The sequence below is a fragment of the Rhineura floridana genome, chromosome 9 (genome assembly GCF_030035675.1).
Source record: "Rhineura floridana isolate rRhiFlo1 chromosome 9, rRhiFlo1.hap2, whole genome shotgun sequence".
Classification (NCBI taxonomy): Eukaryota; Metazoa; Chordata; class Lepidosauria; order Squamata; family Rhineuridae; genus Rhineura; species Rhineura floridana.
The window spans coordinates 9,374,623-9,387,289 of NC_084488.1; the positions used below are offsets into that span (position 1 = coordinate 9,374,623).

General features: G+C 38.3%; 1 protein-coding gene across 7 annotated transcripts in view; it reads left to right on the top strand.

Annotated features, from left to right (window-relative positions):
• SLIT2 (slit guidance ligand 2) overlaps window positions 1-12,667 on the top strand; it is a 438,710-nt gene that overhangs the window by 41,971 nt on the left and 384,072 nt on the right. For all 7 annotated transcript variants that reach the window (XM_061583554.1, XM_061583552.1, XM_061583553.1 and 4 more), the window contains one exon: window positions 2,592-2,663. In XM_061583554.1, the coding sequence (XP_061439538.1) occupies window positions 2,592-2,663 (72 nt within the window). The remainder of the gene's footprint in view (window positions 1-2,591; window positions 2,664-12,667) is intronic.

Consider the following 12,667-nt stretch of genomic DNA (forward strand, 5'->3'; position numbering starts at 1 on the left):
GAAGTTGCTTCGTCAACTGCAGGAAACAAAATGACGCCCCAAGACAGTGAAAGGGGTGGAGAAAAGGGAGGATCTAATGGTGAAGAAACTGCGCAGCCAGAAAAGGCGCTTAAAAGGTAATACTCGGTAGAAGCAGGTGCGGATTTTAAAAGCAATTTTGGGTTTTTGTCGCATCCACTAAATCCGGAGTTAAAGGCAAAAGCAGTAGAATGCACAAGCATTGGGTAAAACATCAAGTAAACGGTCCAAATTAAAAGGATCTGCAAAAAGCATCAGATGCAGATTTTTCGGGCATGTAAACAGGCCCTCTGTCATAGATGCAGGGGGTTATGAGCAGCATTAGACTCACCAGGATCAGAGCTGCAAGAGATATCTGGAAAGATTTCTCCCATGTTTTCTCCAGCCCCCTCTGTGACATCTGTAACCCACTCTTCATCCTCCCAATCTTGCCAAAGGTTCTCCTTGGCACCCATGACAACAGCCTCCTACTTGTCATTCATATGATGTCACAAATAACATCAGGGTTTTTTGTCCTTTGAAGTCCTGAAGTTGGAACTTCAAAGTTCATAGCAAGCCCTGGCCTGCCGGAAGGGCAGGATATAAATCGAATAATAAATCAAATAAGTGGCAAAGTGCTACTACAAGCAAGGGGAAAACTTGCTTTTAGCAGTGCCTTGCTCATGCACCTGGACCAGGCAAGATCACCCTCCCTTCACATCAGCCAATGGGGGGGGCGCAATCTTGCTTAGGTTTGGGTGCAAGAGAGAATTACCTGGAGGGAGCTGTCTTGCACACCTGGACCAAGCAGACTTGCTCTCCTTTCACACCAGCAGGTTGCCAGGCACTTCTGAAGTTGTACAAGGAGGCTTTGGCCATGCCCTACCTTTACCTGTATGACATCATATTTAAGGTGTGTGTGGCTTGCCCAAAATGGCCTGGCAAGCCAATTGGGGAAGACAGGTGGGCCATAATTAGAGGTTTCCTCTGCTTCTCTGAAAATAGCAGCATCCTGTTTGAAAACTTAAGCACTTAAAACCATAGGCAAATAAAAAGGTCTAAGATGTGGACTTAAAAATTATCAAATCTAGTGCCAGGCTAGCCAGCAAAAAGAGAACATTCCAGAGATAGTGTGGCACAACAGAAAAGCTCTTTCCCTTGTTGCTGCCTACCTAATTTCAGGTAATGAGGGCACCCAGAGAGAGGTCAAGCAGTTTTTATGCAGCAGTAGATGGTCCTTTACATATCTGGGCTACAAGCAGTGTAGGGTTTTAGAACATGAGTGGGAAACTTATGGCCTTCCAGATGGTGGTGGACTCAGTCAGTCCCAGCCAGCACCATCAGTGTTCAGGGATTATGGGAGTTATAGTTCAATAGCATTTGAAGGACCACAGGTTCCCCACCATAGTTTTAGATATTTAAAACAGCATTTTGTTTGTGCTCAGAATTGTAGTTCTGTTTTAAAACTAATGCGAGGTGTTTCATCTGTACTTGGCAGTCTTCAAATGCAGCCTATGTCCAATACATGTCAGCAGTCAAATCTGGATGCTACTAGAGTATGGATAAGTGTTCAGCCTACCTCTGTTCAGAGGACTTGCAGGTTAGATCATATACCTCTATTACACCTTTACTGGCTACTAGTTGTTTCTAAGCTCAATGTAAAGTGCTGGTTTTAAACTGAAACTCTAAATGGCCTAGGAGCAGGATACCTTAAAAACAATCTCCTTCCATTGGAATTTGCTAGAGTGCTGTTGTCAACATTGTAGGCCCTGTTTTGTGTGCCTCCCCCGTGAGAGGTGCAGAGGATGGGTACAAGGACCAGGGCCTTCTCTCCCTCTGTGGCAGAGGGAGATTTGGCTGCCCCTGTCCTTGCTCATCTCTTGGTTGGCAGTAAAGACATATCTGTTCAGGCTAATATCTGGCATATTTTTTTAGCTGATTACATGTTATGTGGCGGGACTGGGGAACTGTTGACTGGATCTGGCCTATGCAGCAATAACTGCAGTGCACACGTCCTTGCTGCCATTCTGCTAAGGTGATGGTGAAGCCTGCTCTAATATTCAACCTCCACTGAGAATGACTGTATGGGAAGGTGCAATAGGTGACTTTGCTGTCCTGCAATATGCAGTCCCTCTCTGCCAATCACAATGATAGGGATTTTGCTAGTGTTTTATAAAGCCATCTCAAAGGTTTGATTAGTTACATCTCATGTCAGTTTAATTGGCAGTGCTTCTTGAAGAATGAATCGTTGTAACTCGCCTGATGATTCTTTTTCCACAAGGGGAAAATGATTGTTTAAGGCTGCTGGTAGGGTGGTTTATCTGCTCACTCCTTATGCTTTTAGACATCTCTTGTTTTGGAAGAGTACCAAAGTTGGAATTTAATACATTCATGTGCACTTTATGCTAATATATAGATAAAATGTTATATTAGTCATGATATTCTGGTTTATGTTTCCTGCATGGCTCCTGGCACTAACATTGCCTGCTTCTGCTATATGCCCACTTAGTCTCAAGTGGTCTAGTTATGACACATCATGGTAGTGTTGCTATTTATTCAGATTTGTAATTCTCTTATCTTCTTTTCTACTAAAGGCGTCTAAACAGAAATAATCTTCACCTCCTCTCTGAGTTGCTGTTTCTTGGGACTCCAAAACTCTACAGGCTGTAAGTAGATGCTGTTCCATATCCATTGTGGAAGCCTTGAAATGCTCCTAGTGCTTTTAAGTTGTAACTAAAACATGTCATTCAATAAGTGCTTCGTCTGTTCCTGGCGCCACTTACCTTTAATTCCTGTTTTCTTTTGTTTTTTCTTTATTTGTAATTTGTGTGCACTCCTCTGAATTGTTTCTGTTCTGTATTTTTTTCAACTCTTATACTACTTGACTGACCTAAATTTTCAAACTGGGTTAATATAAATCTAGATTTTTCATTTCCCATTGATTTCTGATAACAAGATTAATTAAATTCTGGATGGAAACTGGGTTGGAATATATCTCTCCCCCCCTTTGTTTACAGTACTATTGAAACGCTTAAGGAACCAAAAATGACAGTAATGCTTTGAAGAATATTGGAACTTTTGGTTCCTGATTTATGGGGTTATATTGTTCTCTAGTGTGGCATAAGTTGGAATTTAAAAATCAGAGGAGGGCACTGTTACAGACTTTTGATGTCAAGTGTGTTGTGTTTTGTCATGTTCTGTCTCTTAATTACAAAGGTTGGGACCCAAATAGATGCGCAATTAGTTTCCTAGACCTAAAGGGAATTTGAGCTTGGAATCTCTTTGAGATTCAACTCTTGCAGAGTAGAAAATTGCTTTTGAAACTGAGGGACTTCCCAGAAGTAGTTTGTGATGATGGTATGGCTTTTGCTGTTCAAAGGGGGGAAGGGAGAATCACACTGGACTATGCATGCCCAAAGAATCTTTGGATCCTGGCCAGTCTCTTTAAAGTCTTGGCAGAATAAAATATGAATATTGTATAACTTAAAGGCAAACCGGGAAAAAACTCTATGAAGGTAGATACATTTGATATATTTTGATGTCTAGATATTTATTATTACAATATGAATATGGAGTAGATCCTATGTTAAGAAAACCTTTGTCTTAACCAGATACAGTATTCTAAAGGGAAACATTACAAATGTTTTAAATCAAATACATATGTAGACACTTCAATATGAACCCAAAGTATTGAAAAAAGACTAAAAGACTAACAGCCTTTTAGAATTATTTTCCTCAGACCTAAGATTTTTTCCGACATTTGTAGAACAGTCAAGATGTGTTTTATTATGATCTCTGTATATTAGTAATACAAGGAAGGGTTAAGCCCATCAACATTTGTATCGAGGAATGAAGCTGAAGTGTGCTAGCTAAATGTCAATAACATTATAATTGCTTTTGGGAGCCTGGTATAGCCACGTCACAACATCTTGTTTTCCTTCTGTTTCAAAATTTTGTTAAGGATCCAAAGCTTACCGTTAGTACTAAATTATGACTTCTGATTTTTCTGATTCACAACGATTAGATCAAAGTACAATAACCAAGGTTGTTTTCAGGTTGCAGATAATGGCATTTTGAATAGTTTACCCTGATCCATTGAAGTCAATTTGTTTGGTGTAAGTATTCATGTAGCCTCTCTTGTGGGAGGCTTACATAAAACCTATGGTCTTACACCTATTCAATTCCAATGGCATATTGTAATTTATATATGCTTCTGATTATACTTAAAAATACACACAAAGGTATTATAAGGTAAATCATGTGTGTCATTTATGTACAGAGCTGTATTTCTACTATTGTAAAATCTCTTAAGTAACTACTGAGACAATAAAAAGAGATGCTATAACTACTAATGATATTTCAGTTAAGAAAATCTTTTGAGTAATTAGAAATAGCCCAAAGCTAGCTTGGTTAAGATGTGTGCATGTGTGACAAAATAAGTAATTACAGTCTCATGAATGTAGGATGTGTCAACATAAACAGTAATTTCTTTGGACTGCAGGAGATAGCTGGTGAGATGTTATAATCCTCCTGGTGCATTAGGGTTATTGTTGATCAGATTGTGAGAGCCATACATTACGAAATGTGCCGAAACAACTTAGAAAATATAATGGGCTTTAACTCTGTACCTAGAGTCCAGTATGTTTCAGGCAGAATGATATTACCTGTAGAAGCTTTCTGTGTTTTAGGTCATGTGCAGATTGCCAAGGTGGTGCCAGTTTTGTTTAGTTAGTATTTTGCTCCTATTGTATATGTATAGTGGTGAGCCTTTTAAACTTTGAAAATGTGACAGTGTACTTCTAATACAAGATACTCCGTGGCGCAGAGTGGTAAGCGGCGGTAACGCAGCCGAAGCTCTGCTCACAGCTGGAGTTCGATTCCAACGGAAGGAGGAAGTCGAATCTTCGGTAAAAGGGGTCGAGGTCCACTCAGCCTTCCATCCATCCGTGGTCGGTAAAATGAGTACCCGGCATATGCTGGGGGGTAAAGAAAGGCCGGGGAAGGAACTGGCAATCCCACCCCATATATACGGTCTGCCTAGTAAACGTCGCAAGACGTCACGCTAAGAGTCGGAAACGACTCGCAATAGAAGTGTGGGGACACCTTTACCTTTTTACTTTTAATACTCACATAACAGCCACAATTAAGTGAATAAGATGCTAGATAAAGAAGCACATATGCTTATTGTATAGTGTAAATGCAACAAGAAGAGGGCACACTATGTATGAAATATTATGGATGGTTGGATGCTGCTCTACTTTTCCTTTGCTGTCTGCTCCAATTTCTCTTTGGCTGAGTTGAGAGTGTGTGGCATGTTCAGGTCAAGATGTTTGTTCGGAAACAGAAGTACAGTTGCAGCTGTGTTTTGGAGCAGGAGGCTAGTTTAAATAGCATTACCATTTTATCCAGTCAATTACAATGTAAAATAATATCAACTCTACATAAGCTACAGGGCAGCATCATAAAATTACAAGCACTTGATGACAGATGCGAAGTATAAGTAAAGAAAAATGATAGGCTAAGTATGCAAGAGGACAATACCTGATACATTTTCCTGTCCAATATCTTAATTTGTTGTAGAAAATTGCTTTGTGTTTCTTACTTGATTTAAATGTTTCATGATTAGAAAAACCCTTTCCCTACAAAGAAGTACAAATACCATATAAAAACGTGCAGTATAGATTTAATAGATTACGTTTGCAGCAAGTCAGCTACATACGGTGGCAGTAACTTTTAAAACGCTACTGCGATATCAGATTGTGCTTCTTAGGAATTTCATTGCATTTATACAGTATACATTTTTAAGGGCATTGTAGCAGTAAAGCAGCCATTGTAGGCCTGGAAAAGTAATGTTTTTGGTGTTTGTTCAACAAGTATTTTTCTTTCTTAGAATGACATGCATGTTTCTAGGGACCCATATACTAATACATGTAGCATCAGCAATAGCACCTTTAGTGCAGAAAACCGTTACAGTCTAGTGAGTACTGATCTGAGATGAATAGATTTTGACTGGTTTGACCACATAATTGATTGCTATTTGCTGTAGGGCACTAATTTTGGATCCAAAACTCAGTGGTTTTAAAGGATAGATAGGCACTGTATTTCAAAAAAATATTGAATTCAAATGCAAAAATTAGTGCTTTGACATAACACTTCTGGCAAACAAATTGTAACTAATCAAGAAAATGTGTACTGGAAGTACTTTGCAATTGATCTCTGAATTAATATGGGAAAACATACAAGAATGTAGTTGAACATTATCTAGTTTCCTGTAGCTGACCATTACTTTTTAACGCCTTTTAAAAAAAGAATGGAAGGAAAAAGTTTTCAACAGAACCTGACTTATTACCCTGGACTGTCCATTTAGCACACCAGTTCTTGTAGCCCATAACAAAAGCACAAAACTGCATGGGGAACTTTTGCAAAATTCCTCCTGAATTAATTTCTGCCAGCTATGATTAAAGTGTGTGCTACTAGATGTGTCAGACACCATAGTTCCCTGCTTCATTTTACTCCTGGCCTCTTTGGCCCCTGCCACAATAAATCCAACAATGGTTACGCAGGACTTGCAGGTTACAGTTGCTATGGTTACCGTTGTCCAGTTGTATTGACATCATTACTCATCTAGTGAGTTACCATGATAGCTACCGCTGACTCCTATTCCTGGGAACGTTAAAGATGTTTGAGGCAAAAGAGATGAAAGTTTTTCTGATTGCTCTTATGTTTTTAGATGAGAGATTCTGCTGTTTTCATGATTGTTATTAATACCTGTTTTATAGTAGTTCCAGGCAGAGAGATGAGAATAAAAATTGTTGTATATGCAAATGACTCAAGAAGATTTGTTACATTTTATTGATACAAAATGCATATATAGAAGAAAAAACCAACACATCTCTATTGGTGTTTTTTCTTTACTTTTTTACCACTTATGGTCAGAAAGGTGATACTAGTAACTTGGGTAGATAAACTGTTGTATCCAGTACTCAATTTCAGCAATATTAAACTAGCATGCTGTTTAAACCATTATTCAATTTAAATCTCATTAAACGTATTCAACACTTTCAAAGTGTGGATAGGTGGTTTGGATGGTTAAAACACAGACAAGGAATGCCTAGCTGTAGAATTGAATATTCCTTCCTCTCTTACAAAAATGATTTTGGGATTTACAAAAGCACAACTGGCAGATTTTGACTTTTCTGATATAAGAACTGCTGCCTGTAAAATGTGCTACACTTATGTGCATGATAAATGGATTAAAAGAGAGTTGAGCATCAGAAAAATTAATGCAAATTGGAATATTGCTTTAAGGCAACAAAAGAATAAATAAATAAATAATGAATAAATATTGTGTTTTCTGGTTGTAGTGTTTTTAAATGTAATCACGGTAGAAATTTGTATTCCAATTTAGCAACAATATGATGATTGGTAGAAGCCTAATTGCACCATTATGCTCACTTCAAGAAAAGGAACTTAGTTGTGGAATGTGATTGTTTGTTGTTGTGAACAGGCACTGGAAAGTGTTAACTGTTCCTGCAATGTGCTTAAAGACTAGACATTCCCTTCATGGCCTGCCTGCTTTTATACTTTTTGGAAATATCTGGCTGGTAACTGTTGGAAACATGAACTAGATAGACCTGATTCAGCAGGACTGATGTGTGCTGGGTATTTTCCAAAGTGATATTGATATGGATCCCTAACTTTTTTTGAATTCGCATTTTGTATAACTTTATCTTGGGAACATTTTTATATCATTTTCTCACTTTTAGAAATTTTAAATCGGGAGAAGCGATATAACTTTAACATTGCAGTTTTGCTTGATATGTATTAAAATTTTATTTGAAGAATGGAAACCATAATGTGGGACTATTTTCTACTGACATCTGGCTGCAGTATAGGTTTTAACACCTTAGTAATGCCATCATAAGGTGTCATTGTTTTTCCTTAGTGAAATGGTGCACAGATTTGAAAGACAAATACATTATCCCATCATAAGCATTTATTTTCTGGTACAAGAAGACTTTTGGAGCCCTTATTCTGCACACATACTGTTACCAGAACTGATGTCAGCATAATAGTATATAATTGTGTCAATTGTGCAGATGATTTGTTAACATTTCCATCCCGCCCACATTGCAGGTGCTGATTTTTCTCTTGCTCCAGGGTTTTTTAAAGCAGATTTTCCACCTGCAAAAATTCCCTATCATACCACAAACTAACTGGAAAAAACCCCAAACAAACACAAAGCCTTATTTGCTCCTTACTTACACCTTGTATGAGTGGTGGTTCAACAGATAATCTTGTCTACTATACAGTGAGTATACTATGGAGTGAAGTAAGAGACAGTAATAGGGAAGAATGCAAAAAGACAATACCTCTAGTTAAAAAGAGAGAAAGACCTCAATGGATGTCTGAAGAAACTCTTAAAATGGTTAAAGAGAGAAGGAAAGCAAAAGGAAAAGGAAATAGAGACCCGGTCAGAACCCTAAATGCAACAATACAGCGACTAGTACGTAGGGACAAAGAGAACTGTTAAAATAATTATTGTATAGAAATAGAAGAGGACAACAAAAAGGGAAGAACAAGAGGCCTATTCTAAAAGATTAAAGGGAAATTTAAACCAAGAGTAGGGATGTTGAATAATCAACAGGGGGACACACTGACTGACTGAGATGAAATAAAAGGAAGATGGTAGCAATACACTGAAGAACTCTATAAAAGAGATGCCAGGATGACAGATATATTCATGGAGGAACCGTATGATGAAGAACCAGAAATTTTAGAATACGAGGTGAACGCTGCTGTTAAAATACTTGGAAGAAACAAAGCACCAGGAACAGATGGCATACCAATAGAGTTGCTACAAGCTACTGAGACTGAACCTGTCCAAATTTTGACAAAAATTTGTAAAGAAATATGGAAAACTAAACAACGGCCCACAGACTTGAAGCATTCCATAGACATCCCAATTCCAAAGAAAGGGGATCCCAGGGAATGCAGTAATTATCGAACGATTGCCTTAATATCCCATGCAAGTAAAGTAATGCTCAAGATTCTAGAACAAAGGCTCTTACCATATATGAAGTGAGAAATGCCAGACATCCAAGCTGGATTTAGAAAGGGAAGTGGCACCAGAGATCATATCGCAAACATACGTTGGATAATGGAACGGACCAAGGAATTTCAGAAGAAAATCACCCTGTGCTTTATAGATTACAGCAAAGTCTTTGACTGTGTAGATCATGAAAAACTATGAAATGCTTTAAAAGAAATGGGGGTGCCACAGCATCTGATTGTTCTGATGCCCAACCTATACTCTGGACGAGAGGCTACTGTAAGGACAGAATATGGAGAAACCATATTCCAATTGGAAAGGGATGCATTTTATCACCCTATTTGTTTAACCTATATGCAGAACATGTCATACGGAAAGCGGGATTGGACCAAGATAAAGGAGGTGTGAAAATTGGAGGGAGAAATATCAATAATTTAAGATATGCAGACAATACCATACTACTAGCAGAAACCAGTAATGATTTGAAAGGAATGCTGATGAAAGTTAAAAAGGAAAGTGCAAAAGCAGGACTGCAGCTGAATGTTAAAAAGGCTAAAGTAATGACAACAGAAGATTTATGTAATTTTAAAGTTAAAAATGGGACATTGAACTTGTCAGGGATTATCAATATCTCGGCACAGTCATTAACCCAAATGGAGACAATAGTTAAGAAATCAGAAGAAGGCTAGGACTGGGGAGGGCAGCTATGAGAGAACTAGAAAAGGTCCTCAAATGCAAAGATGTATCACTGAACACTAAAATCAGGATCATTCAGACCATGGTATTTCCTTTCTCTATGTATGGATGTGAAAGTTGGACAGTGAAAAACGTGGATAAGAGAAAAATCAACTCATCTGAAATATGGTGTGGGAGGAGCGCTTTGCGGACACCATGGACTGCAAAAAAGACAAATAATAGGGTGTTAGAACAAATTAAACCAGAACTGTCACTAGGAGCAAAAATGATGAAACTAAGGTTGTCATACTTTGGACACATCATGAGAAGACATGATTCACTAGGAAAGACCATAATGCTGGGAAAAACAGAAGAGAGTAGAAAAAGAGGAAGGCCAAACAAGAGATGATTGATTTCATTAGAGAAGCAACATACCTGAACTTACAAGATCTGAACAGGGTGGTTCATGACAGATGCTCTTGGACGTCACTGATTCATAGGGTTGCCATAAATCGTAATCGACTTGAAGGCACATAACAACAGCACTATGCAGTGACAATGTAATTGATTATAAATCCACCTTAGTTCAGTAACTGATAGGCACAGAAAAGGAGTATGGTGATGAAGGTGAAAAAAAGAAGGGTCTGTCCCAGAATAAGATGTTTTAATATGGTTTGGGCAGTTCGTCTTAAGCATGGAAACTGAGTGCATTCTGCTCTTATATAATTTTTGTGCATGCTGTCCATGACATTGCCTGTCATTTAAGTGCTTAATAAACACATAGAGTTAATGGGCCATATCCAGGGTTCTCTGTCCACTAAGGAAGAGCCCTTTTAAAAGGTGGAAGAGTTCAGAGTTTGTGTAACAAAGAAATCCAATGCAACAGTTGCCCTAGTAGAAGCTTTTTCTGCAACAGGTGGTTCTTGTTCTGTAATGTGTTACACAAGAATCTTTGATAATGTACTTGTGTTCTCCTTGTGCATGAACATTCCGCCAGTGCTATAAGTATACTGCTAAGAGAGTGGTCCAATTTTGGGGAAGCTGGTGTAAGTATTGGTGGCACCAGGGAAGTAGGTGTAAAGTTCTGCCTCATCCAATTGCCTTTCAGGAGCCTCTGGGTTTACTGAATGCTGGCTCAGCTGGGAGCTGCACGCAGGAACCAGAAAGTAAAAGCCTGCTCTCCCAGTACCCCTACTGGGGAGTAACCCTTCTCCATTGACTTCAGTTGTATTTATCTTCTTAGACTGACCTTTTTCCCAGTGTAACTTTTGGCTGAATTGGGATCTGCAGGACCACTCCGAACACAAGTTGGATGTGGCTGAAGTCTCCTCTGGCATGCCCCCAACATGTCCCCAGAACACCCCTGTTTTGGAACTTATGTTGGCTTCACTTAGGCCGAACTTGGCTGAGCCAGTCTAATGGACTCAGTGAGATCCGCTGCATCCAACTCCCCTCAGCCCAGTGTAAATGTGAATTGGATTGTGCCCTAAGTGACTTTTAACTTAGTGCTACATTGGATACAACCCATGGTTTATAATATCCCCCCATTTTTCACTTTATCAGCTTTCCAAGTGCACAATTTTTTCCAACTCCAGTTTTTGCTCAGTTGCACATTTAAAAAAAACTGGTCTTGCTCAGAGCAATTTTTCAAAAATAGTTTTTAAACATAAGATATGCACCTATATAATGTTTTTTATACAAATGAGCATGCAAGTACTTCTAAGTACAAGTTTACTTCATATGGTAACTAAAACGACATTTGCTTATGGATTTGCTTCTGTTTGCAGAAGGATGTTTATTGGGACCGTTATTTTGAAGTTATGCTTGAGTTGCTCTCCTAAACTTGAGGTTCCTAACTGCTAAAATATGATTTTGAGTATTAATACAAGTGAAACTACTTTGGATATATAAGTCAGAGTGTGTATGGTGGTTTTTAGCAACAAGTAAAGTTTAATACCAACAAATAAAGTTTAATACCAACCAATTTTCAGATGCAGTATTTGCAGCAAGTGAGGTTTGTCAAATGTTGTTGCACATTTTGATCTTTTTACTTTTTAGTGCAAGCCATGATCGTAGTGAGAGATTAAAGCTTGCAGTAGCTGAATAGCTGAGAGACGCTCAAAGGAAAGTTGATTGCTTCCCCTCCAACTGTTCCAATTGATTGAAACCCCCCTAATTTAAAGTTCTGTTTGTTCTCTGTCTTAAACTATCAGAATTTCCTTTTAGAACTGGGGGAATACGCTGAAAGAATCCAAGGATAAGAAGTCATTGCTGGCCAACAATTGTTCCTAATCCTCACAAAATGCTGAAGAAATTAAATTTATTCTTTATTGCTCAAAGTGTTACCTAGGTCACTGGGCGATGGGAAAATTGAACTGGAAGTTTAGTGGTGCAAACTTTGTTTTGTGTCTAGATGCTTAACCTTAGACACGACAAGGCATCTTAGAGTGTTGTGGGAACGAGGTTCAGAGTATTAACACCAAGACTTTTATTACCCTGGATTTATAATGGGATGTGCTGTCAGTAGATGAAAATGTTGTGTTTGCATTTGACTATTAAATGATCATTTAATTAACACCTAAGTGTGTGGGCGGGTGCAGCAAGGACTTGTAAAATTCTTTACAGTCTTTATTGTTTCTATGGAGGCTGGCACATTCATGCTTCTTAAAAGTACAGCTGTAAAAGACATTTATGAACTTAGTCAAGAAAGATGGGCAATTTTAACTTGGACCTTTCATCACAGAGTGTTTGAGATATAGTATGCTAAAAAAAGTTCTCATTTTTAATGTCAAAGTGTACAAAAAATGATAAAATTAGAATAACATTTAACACTCTTTATGAAAACAATTGTTCAGTTAATCACCTAACCAAGCTTCTTGTATGTAAACGTTTTTGTACTTGGATAATAGTTCTGTGGTGAAAATTCATCTGAAACTGAAAACC